Source organism: Eleutherodactylus coqui, chromosome 3 (genome assembly GCF_035609145.1).
Source record: "Eleutherodactylus coqui strain aEleCoq1 chromosome 3, aEleCoq1.hap1, whole genome shotgun sequence".
Taxonomy (NCBI): Eukaryota; Metazoa; Chordata; class Amphibia; order Anura; family Eleutherodactylidae; genus Eleutherodactylus; species Eleutherodactylus coqui.
The window spans coordinates 291,689,269-291,705,838 of record NC_089839.1 but is presented as its reverse complement, the minus strand read 5'-3'; the positions used below and the strand labels follow the sequence as shown (position 1 = coordinate 291,705,838).

The 16,570-nt window shown below is 45.9% G+C and overlaps 1 protein-coding gene across 2 annotated transcripts in view; it reads right to left on the bottom strand.

Moving 5' to 3' along the window:
• Positions 1-16,570, bottom strand: part of JAK1 (Janus kinase 1) — an 83,298-nt gene that overhangs the window by 31,937 nt on the left and 34,791 nt on the right. For both annotated transcript variants that reach the window (XM_066597684.1, XM_066597683.1), the window contains 2 exons: positions 14,052-14,247; positions 13,796-13,919 (listed from right to left, as the gene is read on the bottom strand). In XM_066597684.1, the coding sequence (XP_066453781.1) occupies positions 13,796-13,919; positions 14,052-14,217 (290 nt within the window). In that variant the 5' untranslated portion in view covers positions 14,218-14,247. The remainder of the gene's footprint in view (positions 1-13,795; positions 13,920-14,051; positions 14,248-16,570) is intronic.

Below are 16,570 nucleotides of genomic sequence, written 5' to 3'. Positions count from 1 at the left end.
GAATTGTATGCACTTCTCAGCTGATGTGAACGTAAACAAGTCACTCATTCACTAACAGCAAGCACAGATCTTGAAAACTGAGAGAAACACAAAAGTATATTAGAAAGTTGTAGAACTTGTCCTATACACAGCAATGCAGCTTTATTTATGCACAGATGGAAAATCCTTTAATGGCAAAGAATTCTACAACCAGATCTGCCTGTATGAGTCGTCTGCAGACATCCGCTCAGTATACAAGTACACTAGCCTAGCAAGCAGCGGATCAGCAGGCGTCCCAGGCGGTGGGCCCCTGCCGATCTGCTACTGATGGAATAGCCTAAAAGGACAAGGCCTTTAAATCCAACCCATAACATGTTTTGCATTTGCACTTACTTAAAAAATAGTTTCTAAACTTAGAAAAACCAGGACTAAAATTAGAATAGCGCCACCTGCTGTTTCTATTGAGGAGCCTGGGTCGGCTTCACCTGGTGGTCACACAGTCTTCCTTCTGTGCAGTAATGTCACCATTACACAGAACGACAGTCACATAAACGACGGCACAAGTGCTGACGTTACCGCTAAGGTCGTTAGCGAGCTCGCAGAGCGTTTAGACTGTCGGACCTCACCGCCGTATTGCGGGCTTTTCGCTCATTGCTGAGCGTTTCCACTAAACGACAAACCCGCGATCCAGCGACGATTTCTATGCTGGCTGAAAGTCAGCGATAACGAACAGTAAACGATGTTTTTGCATTTACACTGGACAATTATCGCTCAATTTCGTTCATTTGAACGAGTTTTGACTCATTTCCTCTCTAATCGCTTGTTCAGCATCTCTTCGGGCATCAAGAGCCGCCGCACCAAGGATCCCTCCACATTGGATGAGAAAATGGCGCCAGATTTGTGCTTTACGAGATGCATAAATCTTACACGAATATGAACCCGATTCTTTTGAATGGGCGATTTTTTTTCAACACCGCAGGCAAAAAAATAAAAAATAAATTGCGGCATTCCCTATTTTTAGGCGTTTCCTCGGAACGCCTCGCCTATTGTCTTTGATGGGGCCGGAAAACACATCACACGGTATGGGAGATGCTATTTCACAGCCCAATATCGCGCTCCGCTGTTTGACACTAGCCATATTCAGAGAGGGATGCAACACTGACACAATAGAGACAGCAGGGGGCGCCATTCTAACATCTGGGGAAAGAAATGTTTTTTTTAAATAAGTGTAAATGAGAAATCTTTAGAATTCTGCTCTTGATTCCCAAAACTGTATGAAAAGTTGCACGTGTTCTTTTCTACTTTTTTTTTTACCCCTTTTTTATATCAATGGGGTAAAACATCTCCGGTTTCACACAGGTTTTCAAAAAATTTTTCCGTGACATTTCCATGACGAAATCTTGATTTTCAATGACAAATCGCGGCAACTCAAAATACACGCGAAAGGTTTAGGGCTCCTTCACACTGGCGATCGTGATATCGCTGCATGAAAAATCGCGGCAAAATCGTAACTTTTTCCCCACGATTTCTGAGCATCAGAACTGCTTTTTTTCGCAAAAACATGGCTGCCACTTGCGATTTTACTGCAATGTTTTATCGCGAAAGTCAATAGGACTTTCTAATGATAAAAACGCATCGCATGGAAATCGCAAGTTCCCGCTTTCTGATGGGATAAAAAGGAGGCTCCCTAGGGAAACATGGGAGATTAAAAAAAAACGCAATTTGCAGAGATAGGGCACACCGAAAGTTTGTTTTTTTACTCGCAACATCGCAAATGTGAAGGAAACCATTGAAAATCATTGCTTTCATAATTCTGCACTCTCGCATCACTCAAAAAATGCACGATTTTCTCGCAAGCGCGAAGGCACCCTTATTGTGTTTTGATATACAAAGATAATAAAAGGCACACCCCGCTGAATCAAGCGATTTAGAGTTAAATATACATTTTTTTGTTTTTAATATAAAATCCCCAACCCTGAGCGGCCGGCTGGGAACAAAAACTTCAATGCACTTCAAGATCTCAAATTTAGGGGGGGATTTTTAAGACGGAGTGTTGAGATTCTTGTGTTTTTAGTTCTGTTTATCCAAAACTATTTCTTTATTCCTTTGGCCTCCAGTGCTAAAACACAATACGGGATCGTAATGGAATACAGAAATGGTTTTGGACAAAAACAACTAAAACACAAGAATCTCAGAAATTACTATTATGACAAAAACCCAAAATCCACGACAAATCAGAACATTTCAGGTATTCCATGACGCGGATGATTCCTGCATCTATACTACTTTTTTTATGTCTTTGTTCAAAGACTATTCCCACCCCACCGCATGCGCAGTAATGCGGCAGATCACACCCCAATGCCCTTTTCATGGCCTTAAGTACTCAGCTGCAGCGGTTTCACTCCTCTCACCGTACAAGAAGTTACATCATCTCTTATCATTTTTCGCTCTGCGTGATATTAGTCATTTTTGAACACCCCGGGACATGACGTATTCTGCAGGAGGGATGAACACAGCTGATATTATCTATATCGTATTGGGGTTGACAAATGTGTATGTAGCAATACCAAACAACTGAATGATACATATAAGGAACGGATATCCTATTAGAGGAAAGTATCATCGATGACTTCCAGCAGGCCGCACTTTTCTTTTTCCTGTCGGCAGCCTCTCTGTAAATGTTCAGAAACCTCCTTGGCCTTCAGATAGCCGCTCACAGTAATACAGTAAGGCCGGTGACACAAGAGCGTATTCTGGCTGCGTTTATGCATCCCCATCCAATGGATGAGCGCTTCGGCCCGGGTGCAAGTATCCCAACCCGAATTCGGGGCATCAAATCTATGATGCCGGGTGATTGGGTCACAATAACCGCAGTCAGGCCAAGATATTCATCCATAGCCGAGATGTACCTAATGCACCAAGAGCCATGCACCTCCTCATGTATTAGGCTCATCTTGCCTAATTTTCCCCTTTGTCTTCTGTCAGCTCTACTATGCTTTTCCCAAGGGGTCACTTGGACAACCATTATAGGCAATGGCCGTCTGTGTGGAAACTCCATGGAGTACTGAAACATCATGTTTCTTAAAAGGAAATTGATAATAGAAAAGGAAACCCAAAACTTCCTATTTAATGACGTCCCATTTATGAGAATACCCCCTCGCTGTCCGGTTAAGCTAGATTTCCCACACAGCGATTACAGGTTTTTTTTATGTATGGTCTGTTAAAGTAAAATGAGTGATGTCATCAGCTCTATGAAATGATGACATCAGCTGACTGCAGCAATACAGACAGGAGAAGGTCTCCTACTTTGTCCTGAAGCGATGTGTGTCAGTGTGTTTCTGTGGGATTACTATAAAGGAAGTAGGTTGTGGAAAGCTAAATAATTTTCCCCACCACACATATCTTCAGTTTAACCCCTTAAGGACGCAGCCCTTTTTTTTTTCCTTTTTGCGATTCTTGGTTTCTCCTCCCCACTTTCGAAAAACTCATAACTTTTATTTTTCTGTTGACATAACTGTCTGAAGGCTCGTTTTTTGCAGGATGAACTGTATTATTATTTTTTGTAATAATTATATATTTTTATTAAAGAGTATTTTTCAAAATAAAGAAATCATACTTGAACAAAAAGAGGCACAGTGCCATAACTAGGGACAGAATTCAACATAAGCATACACATTACAAGACAGGACTGTCTAGAGAGAGGAGGTTCATCAGGTTCAAACAGGTTTCCCCGAGTCCACCATCCCCAGCCGAGGCATCCCCTGTCTGTCAACACAATCCCCAGCACCACAGATCGTAACTATGAAGGGTTTGGCACCATAAAGTCTGTCCACGTTGCCCAAGAGGTCATCCATGAGGACTTAGTGACATATTTGCGAGAATTAGCTTCTTCGAGGTGATATATGTTTGATTCACCGAATTTTTGACCTCAAATATCGAGGGGGTCCCCCTTGACTTCCAATGTTTGGCTATTGTTAGTCGGGATGCAAGGATGACGTGTGAGGTGAGGACTGAATAGAAGGGGGACAATTCATTTGCGTTTAAAAAAAAATAAAGGGCCAGCGCTGAATCTGGGGACATAAAGTGACGGGATACCAAGTAGATAAAATCAAAAACCACATTCCAGAAGAAGCGACTAACTGGGCACGACCACCACATGTGGAAGTATGTCCCCTATGCGCCACATTCCCTCCAGCAAGTCTCGGGGACATCTTTATGGTGTCAAGTACCAATGCAGGAATATCTACTGCGATGCTTCCCAATGGGCAATACCATGCAAAACTTTTTTCGTCCAGGCAAGGGCTTGGTTCCACTCACTCAAACTGAACTGCTACTTAAGGTCTATTTTCCACAAAGTAATTTGTATGGACTTATTTTGAGAGTCCGGTAAGAACGAGTCATCATAAAATGCGGATATGCCTCAAGATGCACTCAATGAGAGTTAGCAGAAGATGAAGGCCGCTTTAGGGAACAGTTGGCTCCAAATATCAAGTGTTTGTAAAACATCTCTTAATCTCAGGTGGGCAAAACCCAACTTACTAGGGAGTTTAAATGTCTGGCTCAAAGTGGAGCGATCCAACACGACATTGTTTTTATAAAGATCTCCAATTCTTTTAATACTTGAGGACTCCCACACCCCGAAATCAAATTCCGAGAGCAAGGAGGAGAGGAATCGTAAAGGGAGAACAGAGATCGGGACCGCACTAGAAGATGAGGAGACCAATTGGTTCCAGATTTGGACCAAAATGTGGAGGCTCGGGAGGGCATGAGTCGGTAAAGAGGGGGGGGGCTTAGCCCCAAGAAGGGGGAACGCCTAAGGCTGCGGTCTCTATAGAAACCCATTTTTCATGTGATGGGGCAGCCCACCACTGCTTAGTTTGATCTAATATAGCAGTAGCAAAATATCTCTTGACGTCAGGTGCCCTCATGCCTCCCAACTCATATGGTTTCGCTAGAGTAGAGAATTTAATTCTGGCGTCCGCTCCTCCCCAGATAAATTTATTAATAATAGCCTGAAGTTTAGTAAGGAAGGTTGCTGTAATAGGGATTGCTACTGTTCTGAAGATATATAGAATTCGCGGAAGGATCATCATTTTAACTGCTGCTATTCTGCCAGCCTGCTAATGGCTCCATGAGAAGAGCGAATATAAAAAGTCAGAGAGGACAGCCCTGCCTTCCTGATATGCACCCGGAGGAAGAGACTTTCGCGGATGGCGATGAACACAGAGAAAGGATAGCAGATCTAATAGGCCCCAGAGAAGCCAAACTTCTCCAGGGTAGCCTTCAGAAATCCCCAATGTATCCGATCAAAAGCATTCTCTGTATCAAGCGCCAGGAGCAGAGCCATTCAGCCATTCTGACCAAGTCTAGCAACCTCCGGGTACGGTCAGGGGCCTCTGTGGGACAAACCCTACCTGATCTGCTGCAACTAATAAGGAGAGGACAGAGAATAGTTTAATGCTTAGTAGTTTCACATAGATTTTGACGTCCGTGTTTAACAGGGAGATGGGACGAAAGTTGGCGGGAGATGTATTCTCCTTTCCAGGTTTAGGTATGGTAACAATCAGTGTCTCCAGATGGGAAGGAAACATTATGCATCGCCCTATTGAACACAGACACCAGATGGGAGGCCAGAAAGGAAGAACACTTCTTATAGTATCCATCTGAGAATCCGTCTGGGGCCGGGGACTTGTGAAGTTTCAGCAATGTAATTGTGTCCAGGACCTCGAGCGGAGTATCCGGCGCTGAGAGCGCAGCTACCTGTTCGGAGAACTGTATTTTTTTAATGTTACTATTTAATGTACCATAAAATGTACTGAAAAAAATTCTAAGTAAAGCGAAATGGGGAAAAACAATTTTTGCCATCTTCGGAGGCGCATTGTTTTTGAGGTGTATGCACTGACAAAAACCAGCATGATAACTTTGTTCTTTGGGTCAGTTCAATCAGGATACCAAATGTATTCAGTTTTATTCTTCAGTACTATTTTAAAAAAATAGTTGATTATACCTACCCGATAATCGGGTTTCCAGGAGTCTCCATGACAGCACCACCTGAGATCGCCTCCTACTGGTTGGACAGGAACACACCGAGAGGTTAAAAGCTCCCCCCTCTCCCACCTTCTTCAGTGGTTCCTAACAAATTGCCGGGGGTAGGAGCTCAACTTAAATCTTTACCTATCTGGTATTTTAACCTATACTTTTCCTAAGGAAATTATATTTCGTAACTTTTTCCTAGTACTTCCTTAAATATATATATCCATATTTTTTTTGGAAGGGGGGGGGGGGGGAGAGATGTACGGGTGCTGTCGTGGAGACTCCTGGAAACCCGATTATTGGGTAGGTATAATCACCTATTTCCCCAGTCATCTCCACGACAGCACTACCTGAGATGTACCAACTAAAAACTATCTAGGGTGGGATTGCCGCCAAGAGGACCTTGCGGCCAAAGGCCACGTCCTCGTCCAGCTGCACCTTTACCCTATAATGCTTAACAAAAGTGTGCGGCTTCTTCCAAACTGCGGCCTTGCATATTTGTTCAACAGACGCTGAACTATGCTCGGTCCATGAAGACGCTACTGCCCTTGTGGAGTGGGCTTTAATGACAGAGGGGGCTTCTTTCCCCAGGGCCCTATAGGATTCTGCAATGGCCAGACGGATCCACCTGGCTATGGAGCTTTTTGCCGCTTTGTTCCCTTTATTTGGGCCAAAGAACTGGATGAACAAATTGTCGTCTCGTCTCCAGTGACTTGTGATGTTAGTGTAACTCAGGACCGCTCTCCTGACATCCAGACAATTTAGGGTTTTTTCCCCCCTCGTCTTTAGGTTTATCGAAGAATGAGGGGATCACTACATCCTGAGCTCTATGGAAGGGTGACACCACCTTTGGCATAAAGGCTGGGTCTGTTTTGAACACTAACTTTGTGTCGGTGATTTTAAGGAACGGGTGGCGGATAGAGCGAGCCTGTAGTTCACTAACCCGTCTTGCTGAGGTAATGGTCACCAGGAAAACTGTTTTGATCATGAGCATTCTTATTGAAAGCGCTTCGATCTTTTCGAAGGGTTCTGCTGACATAGCTTTCAGGACCCAATTTAGATTCCAGTCCGGAAATATATTTGTGGGCCTAGGTCATAACCTATCTGCTGCTGTCAGGAATCTGCTAATCCACCTGCTCTCTGATAACTTGGGGTCGAATAGAGCACTAAGGCCTCATGTCCACGGGGAAAATAATAATTAAAATCCGCAGCGGATCACCCGCGCGCGGATCCGCGCCCCATAGGAATGCATTGACCACCCGCGGGTAGCTAAATACCCGCGGATGGTCAATAAATGTGAATTAGAAAAATCATGGAGCATGAAAAAAAATGGACATGCTCCATTTAGGTGCGGATCACGCTCCGGATGGCCCCATTGATCTCTATGGGGTGCGGGAAATCCGCTGCGGGTGTTAAATGCCATTTATTTGGGTGCGTGAAATCTGCATGCGGATTACAAGTTTGGCTTCTTTTTCAGTGGCCTTGCATTTTTTTTCACGCGCAGATGCAAAAATGCCATCCGCGTGCATACACGCGTGAAAAAAAACGCATCCGCGTGTCATCCGCATGCAATAAAATACTATTTTAAGCTCATCCGCACTGCATCCGCGGCCCAAATCCGCGTTACAAATCCGGAGCAGATTTGATTTTCCCCGTGGACATGAGGCCTAAGGGCTGCGACCTAAACTCTTAAGGTGCTTGGGGAGAGGCCCATATCCAGGCCCTCCTGCAAGAACTCCAGGATTAAGGAGATGTCCTGAAGGGAGCCCCGGAATTCTCTTCCCTGCCTCCATGAGATAAACTTCCTCCAAACTTTTTGATAAATAAGGTTGGTTGTTTTCTTCCTACTTGACATTAGGGTCCCGATCACTTTCTCAGAGAACCTCCTTCTCAGTGCGGATTCTTCAAGATCCATGCTGTTAGGTGGAGATGGTCTATATTCGGGTAGCTCAGAGGCCCCTGCGTCAGTAGATCTGCCTGGGCAAGGAAGATGACTGGGTCCTGGATGCTTAATGTTCTTAGAAGGCCGAACCAGCTCCTCCTCGGCCAGAAGGGGGCCACTAGAATCAGCGTGCATCTCTGTGATCTGAAGTATAGCAACACTTTTGGAATCAACGGTATTGGAGGAAAGACATACACCAGCTTTCTTCCCCAATTGTGACTCAGGGCGTCTACCGCTGTTGGCTGGTCCCCTGGTCTGAGGGAGAAGAAGTTCTTCACCTTGGCGTTCTCTTTGGTTGCAAATAGATCTAGTTGTGGGGGTCCCCACCTGTCTGATAGGATTCTGAACACCTCCTGAGAGAGAGACCACTCTCCTGGGTCTATACGTCTTCTGCTGAGGAAATCTGCTCTTTGGTTCAGCGATCCTTTTAGATGTGTTGCCGAGATTGGGAGGACTCGGCCCTCTGCTCAGCGGAAGATCTTTTGCGAGATGCCCTGTAGGGCTGGTGACCTTGTTCCCCCTTGGCGCCGACAGGATTTTTATGTGTTGCTTATTGAGTCCCCCAGCTGTTGGAGGGCCTTGCAAACCGCCTGGAGTTCTCTGTAATTTGATGATTGACCTCTTATCTCCTGTGGCCAGGGACCTTGTAGAAGTTGGTCCCCCACGTGCGCCCCTCACTCCTAGGCACTTGCATCTGTCGTGATGTGTGTGGCTGGGTTCTGTATCCAGTGGACTCCCCTTCACAGGTTCACTGGGGACATCCACCAGCGCAGGGATATCTTCACTGAGTTCTTGATGCACATTTTTGTTCCTAGTGAGGACTGTCTTCTGTCCCAGACTGAAAGGATTGCAATCTGCAGGGGTCTGGTGTGCACTTGGGCTGATGCTACCCCAGGGATGCAGGATGTCAGGCTCCCTAGGAGGGACATGGCCTCCCGGACTGTACATGACCACCTCCGTAGAAAGGCCCTGACTAGTTGAAAGATCTTCTGTATTTTTATCTCGGGAAGAAAGGAGCATTGAGCCTCCGAGTCGAGCGTTATGCCCAAGAATACCTTCTGCTGGGATCTAAGCTGGCTTTCTCCTAGTTTATTATTCAACCTAGGAACTGGAGCAGATCGAGAACTGTCGCCAGGTGTTCCGCTAAGAGCTCTCTGGACCCTGTTACGATCAGGATGTCATCCAGATAAGGTATTATTAGGATTGATCTTTGCCTTAGGTACGCTGCTACCTCTGCCATAATTTTTGTAAAAATTCGGGGCGCTGAGCAAATCCCGAAGGGAAGGCATCTGAACTGAAGATGACTTGCTCTTCTGCCCCTGTCTAGTGCGAACCTCGGGTACTTCTGAGAATCCCTGTGGATCGGCACATGAAAGTACGCGTCCTTTAAATCTATAGATGCCATATAGGCTCCCCTTGGTATCAGCTTCACTGCTGAGGAGATTGACTCTATCTTGAACTTCCGATATCTGATAAAGGCGTTCAGGGGCTTTAAGTTGATTATCATGCGTGACTTTCCACATAGGTTTCCTTATCAGGAAGAGTTTGGAGTAATGACCCCGAGTCTCTTCATTCAGGGGTACAAAGGATACTGCGTTTGAATGTAGAAAGTCCCGAACGCTCTGCTGGAGTAGGCGTAGTTGTTGTGCTGAGCCTCCTGTGGTAACGTATTTCCTTTTGGGGAGGGACACCAGTTCTATTTGGTATCCCTGCTGTAGGATCTCCGGGATCCATGAGCCCTCGCAGATTGAGGCCCATTGATCCACAAAGCTTCCCAGTCTCGCCCCCACTGGGATGGCTTCAGGGTTTTTGTTTTGTTGGGTCCCGCTGGTGGGGGTTGAAGAGGAAATTCCTCCCTCTACCCCCCTTGGGGTAACTCCAGCGGCCTGTCTTGCCCTTGCCCCTATATGACTCGGACTGCTGCGCTGGGGCCCGAAAAAAGGTCTTTCCCTTCTGTTGTTTCTCCTCTGGGAATCCCTTCTTCCTGTCGGATGCCTTCTCGAGGATTTTGTCGAGATCTGAGCCAAAGAGAAACTGGCCATAGAATGGAAGCGAGCACAATTTGTTTTTTGAGGCTAAATCGCCCGACCAGGATTTTAGCCATAAAACTCTTCTGGCTGATTTGGACAGGGCTGTCGCCTTTGCTGAGAGCTTTACCGTCTCCGCCGATGCGTCTGCCAGAAAATTTGTGGCCATTTTTAGAATAGGAAGAGAATTTATAATTTGCTCCCTTGGTGTCTTGTTAGCTATGTGGAGCTCCAGCTGCTCCAGCCATACTCCTAGGGTCCTGGCCACACATGTGGCTGCGACCCCCAGTCTGAGGGTACTGCTGCTTCCCAAAATCTTCTCAGGAGGCCCTTGGCCTTCCGATCCATTGGATATCTTAGTTGCATGGCGTCTTTAAAGGGCAGGGTTGTCTTTTTCGCCACTTTGGCCACCGGGACATCCACTCTGGGTATCTCTTCCCAGCTTGCGCACACCTCTTCCTCGAACGGGTATTGCCTTTTAACCCCCCTGGAGGAGAAGGATCCCGCATTGGGTTTTTTCCATTCCTTCTGCATCAGCTTGGAAATGTTATTATGGACTGTGAAGGTATGTCTGCGTCTTTCCCCTAATCCCCGGAAAATCTCGTCTTGGATTGTACGCGGCTCTCTGGGTTCCTCCATTTTGAGGGTGGCCCTGACTGATTTAATGAGCTCCGCTAAGTCCTCCTGATGAAATACATATTTTGTGTACTCTTCATCTGAGGACTCTTCGGGAGCTTCTTTCGGAGTCTGAATATTCTTCCGAGCTATATGACTTTTTCTGGCGCTTAGCCCTGGATGCCCCGCTGGGGGCGCCAATTGCGATGTCAGAGCTGACCGCACTTCCTCCTTGACCAGCTTCCTGACATCTCCTAGGAATCCCCTTGATTCCTCTTTAACTAGCCTGGCTACGCATGCCTTGCATAGAGGCCTCTCATATGTAGCTGGCAGTCTCGATCCGCACTCTGCACTTTTTTTAGGTTTCGTTCTAGGAGGGACATCTCTTTTAACCCCCCCTTTGCGGATAAGGATGCAGCATTGGATTTTTGCATAAAACTTTTTGCCCCTCTGGCTACTTACGGCCCCCGCTGTAGCTGAAGATTCAGTGATGTCCAGTGCTGGAGCACTCATTGACAACCAGTGCTGCAGACACTTTGGAGCAATACAAGCCAGCTTAAAAGCAATGGCTTACCTGTCCTGTAGATCTTCTCTCAGGCTCCTTTTTCAAATTTGGGGCCTCTATGCCAAGCCCTGCCCCCTCCCCACATCCTCCGATGCCGACGCGATGACGTCATTGCGTCAGTCATGTGACGCGGCCCCCTGCCCCCTCCGGCGCCGCGCCCGGTCCTAGTAGACGGAGGAGGAAAGCTGAGGCCCCTGCTTTGTACCCCCCATGGGCCACCACGGGGGGAATCTGGCCCGGGGAAACCATCCCATGTGGCGTCCCGGGAGCCACTCGTCAAGAAGGGAGGACAGGCCGACCCACTGCCCTCCGATCTGTCGGTGAGTTTCTTCATGCTGGAGTCTCCACCAGCACCTCTCAGGGATCCTGCCTCCTGAGAAAGGTGGGAAAGGGGGGAGCTTTTAACCTCTCGGTGTGTTCCTGTCCAACCATGAGGAGGCTATCTCAGGTGGTGCTGTCGTGGAGACGACTGGGGAAAATAAAATATCTGAAAAAAACATGCTGAAAAATATATACACACACATACTATATTAATATATTTTATATACACACACACACACACACACACACACACACACACACACACACACACACTATACATATGTATATATAATATTTTCTGTTGCCATCACCTGACCACCATAAATGTTAAACATTTTCCCACTGTTTGGGTTGTGCGAGGGCTCCTTTTTAAGTGGGACGAGCTGCAGTCTCTATTGGTACCATTTCGGCATACATATGACTTTTTGATGGCTTTTTATTTTATTTTTTCTTAGATACAGGGTGACCAAAAAAGGCGCAATTCTGGCATTTTGTATTTATTTTATCGAATGACATTCACCATTCGGGACAAATAATGAGTTACCCGTATTTTTCGCTTTATAAGACGCACCTGATGATAAGACGCACCTGTGTTTTAGAGGAGGAAAATAGGAGAAAAATATTTTGAACTCCCCAGACCAGGCAGTGAGGGAGGTATTACAGGAGGAATAAAGAGCAGTAGTACCGCCTCGGAATGAAGTATATTCCACTAGGTCAACCTGTCATTCAGGATCCAGGAAAGCTGAGTATAAATGTAATGGTGATCTCATTACTTGTCATCCAGCTTTCCAGGAGCCCTGAATCCCACGTTGAATAGTTATGGCAATGCATGTGGTATACATGCTTGCCTAACTCTGCAGTTGGCATTCAGGATCCTGGAAGAGCTGAGTGACAATGTAATGATTCCATTAGTTGTCACCCAACTTTCCAGGAACCCTGCATGGCATGTATCATTATGGTTATGCATAACTAGGCACAAATATATACACAATACAGGCAGCTCTTTCTCCCTCTGCCCCTCCCTCTCCTATGTAGCTGCTAGATGTGAGAGTGTCTGTACATACAGCTGACTGCTGAGGCAGGGGGGAGCAGCCGCTCTGCGCCCCCCCCCCAAGCAATCAGCTGCTGTACAGGCACTCTGCTCCCTGCCCCTCCCCCACCACCAGAAATCAGCTGTTGTAGGGGCCGCTCTGCTCCCTGCTGCTCCCCCCCCCCCCCCCCGCCATCAGCTGTTGTGCGGCTGCTCTGCTCCCTGCTCCTCCCCCGCCCCCAGCAATCAGCTGTTGTGCGGCCGCTCTGCTCCCTGCTCCTCCCCCGCCCCCAGCAATCAGCTGTTGTGCGGCCGCTCTGCTCTACTGCTGTGCCGGCTTTGTATGCAAACGGCCGGCAGCTCAGTGAGAAGGATTTGCGATCCTTTTCAGCTCCGGCCGGGTCTGATCTCGACACATTCGCTCTATAAGACACACTGACTTTTTCACCCCCATTTGGAGGGAAAAAAAGTGCGTCTTATAGAGCGAAAAATACGGTATTTTGATAGATCAGACATTTATGGATGCAGTGACACCAAACAGGTGTCAGGTTTTTTTTGTTTTGATTTTTAATACGGGAAAAGGTTGGTTTTTTTTCTAAACTTAAAATTCTTTATTTTTTTTTACAATACAAAAAAATTCCACTTTTTTTTAACCTAATTTTTTTGTTGTTGACCTCATAGTATTGCATTATACTGTATAGTATTAACCTGCATTCTGTATTCGTGACGGCCCTGTGGAACTGAATGGCACCTTGTGATCTCATCACAAGGGGGCCTGTTTGGGACCCCCGAACGAGCCAATAATGTATCTGCCTGTATAAAGGGTCTGCATGAGTGAACTCTGACATTGACTAGGGCTGCATGGGTCAACTTTGACGCTCGATCAAATGATAAATCTTTTGTTGTAATCGGACCCAAAAGACAGCCGACACCCACCTTGTATGGCCCGGATCCTGCTTCATACAAGCCTCGCACCCAGAGAACACAACTGTATGATGTTTTGGGTGAAAGGGTTTAAAGGGGACGTGTGAGCTATAAGGACAGCGTATTACAGGCACACATCCTTATTACTAGTAGCCAAAACAGCATTAAAAAAAAATAATTATGCTGTCTGGCTACTAGGAACACTGAAAGATACACAGTTTATGAGTCCACGCTCCGCTCGCCTCTTCCCGCACCTCAGAGTGGCGATTTACAGGCTGCCAAGACCCTCGCTAGTCAACTCCTATATTGGACATCTCGAGTACTTTTTACCCACCACGGAATTATAAAATCCAACTCACCTGACCCGATAATAAAGCTTGAGAGATGTATCGGTGTCGATCTTGAAGAGGTGATTTGGAGGCAACCAGAGGTCGTCCTTCTCATTGTAAAGCGCAAATAGATTGTGGCACAATGGAGAGATATCTAAAAAAAGACAAAACACTAAACTGTATGAGGGATTTCTTATTTGAAGGAAACACCAAGTAATGCCCTGCAACGGCCCCTGCAACGGCCCCTGCAACGGCCCCTGCAACACACGGACTGACGGATACTTACTGCATTTCTGGGCGGCCTCGGTCAGCAGATCCTCCGCCGTGTACGTTCCTTCAGTAAATAAGATTGGCAATTTGTCTGCCAGGTAAAAATTTACTTCGACCCCTTTCGGAGGAGCAGCTTGTACTTCATATCTTCTAACGTTCCGGATTTTTGCGCAGAAAGCCATTGCGGTCAAGTCTCATGCCAGCATCAAACGCTAAACGAAATAGAAAACAACAGAGGAATCAGAATAAACGAAAGAATGATACATATAAAATAAGCTACATATACAGAAGAGAGAGACGGTTATGCCGCTGCTCGCGCCTTAATCACCATCTACTTTTTAGGTCTCATTGAAGGATCCATATTTTTTTTGATTCTTCCACTGACAGCCATGTGAGGACTTCATTTTTGTGAGGCAAGCTGTATTTTCTAATGGCATCATTTTTGGGTACGTATAATGTGTTCTAGAACAGCGTGCAAAATAATGTGGTAACATTCTTCTCGGGTCGGCAGGATTCCGTCGACACCAAACTTACACAGCTTTTTTTACTTGCCATTTGCGTAAACATTTTTTTTTTTTTTTTTTTAAACATTTGCTTCTTGCTCTTCATTTATCCAACTTTTGGGAACATATAAACATTTTGATTCCTTTTTATTCCATTTTTTTTTTTTTAGAGGCAAAATTAACAAAATCTGCAATTCTGATTATGTTTTATGGCATTCACCGTGCAGAAGTAGTATCTTAAAATGAATTCGGCAAAAAACAGTATTTTTTCTTTATGGCTGCAATCTAAGACCCCTTTTTTTTTCTTTTGTCAACAATGCTGTGAAAGTTTGGGGTTTTTTTTTGCCAGAAGGAGTTGTACTTTTTTAATAGTATCATTTGTTGATGCATATGAGGTTTTGAGTACCTTCTATTCCCTGGGGGTCCGATGGGTGACAGAGGAAGCCCCCTCGCTCCATCTGCCTTTTACGTGCCGTGGTCACACTGACTACGGCGTGCAAAAGGGTTAAAGCAGCGGGGATCAAAGGTTTCGTCGGTCCCTGCGGTTGGAGCAAGTGCCAGGCTGTCATCTGACAGCCAGGCACATGCTTGCCCTGGCACGTGAGACCAGCATCAATCTTCTCATTCAGCCACTGTCAAAAGACAGCGCTAAAAAATAAAGTCCTTTAACAACCACCATCAACAGGCATATGGGTGGACGGGCGGGCGGTTGTTAAGCGGTTAAAATGCAATATATAGAATTTGTAAGTTTTTCCCCCATCCAGACTAAAAATGGGCAAATTCTTAGGTCATAAAGAAGAGTCAAGAAAAATATATATACATTGTAGCCATGCGGTGTCAGTGTTGGCCATTAGATTTATGGGTTGGATGAGGATACTTGTGGCAAGAGAGGTATTTTTGTGCCTAATTAATCAGCCAACACCTGGTGGAGTGCGGCTGCAAGTCAGAAATACTTCAGAGTTGCTGAACTCCGGCTCCACATTCGGCTATGTACCTGACAGGGTGGGCGGCCCCTCGGTCGGCACCCTGGATAGGCATGAAGCGACGGACTCTGCTGCTGTGTGTTAAGGCATTAGGCTGTATTAGTTGACAGGATTAAGTGTGTTATTTAGTGGCCAGATGCCAGGGGTGTAGTATGTATGTGTGGACACTGTGATGAACTAACAACAGACCAATCAACTGCTATTAATTCGCAGCGCTGTTTTTTCACCTGACGCTGCCAAAACTATTTGTGGGCTGTTCTTCATAGGATGGGTTTCAGTGAGAAATCTGTGGCATGGGTTAAACGGCTCTATTCAATGCTAGAGGCATTACAGGACGGGTGGTGTTGGTGAAGGGAATAAGGCAGGGGTGTCCCCTGTTCCCTCTTGTCTTCGGTAACCGAGCCCCTGGCTGCTATGATAAGGCAATCACCTGATACAGTTGGACTGCAATATCGAGAAATTGAGGAACGTATTTAACGATAGGCAAATGATATGCTGTTGTATACGGGGGGTGTGAGAATATAAATGAGCCCTATTATGTCTATTTTGATATATTTGCTAAAATGTCAGATCACCCTATTAACTGGGGTAATCGATAATTCTTCCTTTAGATCCCTTGCTTGCCAGTGGACAATTCATTGAAGCAAATGTAATTACAAATAATGAAGGAATTCAAGTATTTGGGAGTTGTGGTATCTAAGCCTCGAGACTATATTTCTGCTAATTTGTTTGCATTGGTACGAAAGTTTGAGGATAAGGTCAAAGTCTGGAATCGCCTCCCATTGTCGATAATTAGCAGGGGAAATCTGAATTCCAAAATACATAACACAATGTTATCTTCATCCGGTTAGTAGGTGGTATTTATCCCAATTTAGCTTGAAGGTTTTCAGATGCTCAGGCTGACCCCTCATCCGCACGAGCGCTGTCCGGCCCCAATATAGCCGCGCACAGAAAACGCTTCTATAGGAACCAATGGGTTCCTATAGAAGGAACCAATAGCCCCTTCACCCTAGCTGTCTACAAATATCTGAAGGGCTGTCACAGTGCAG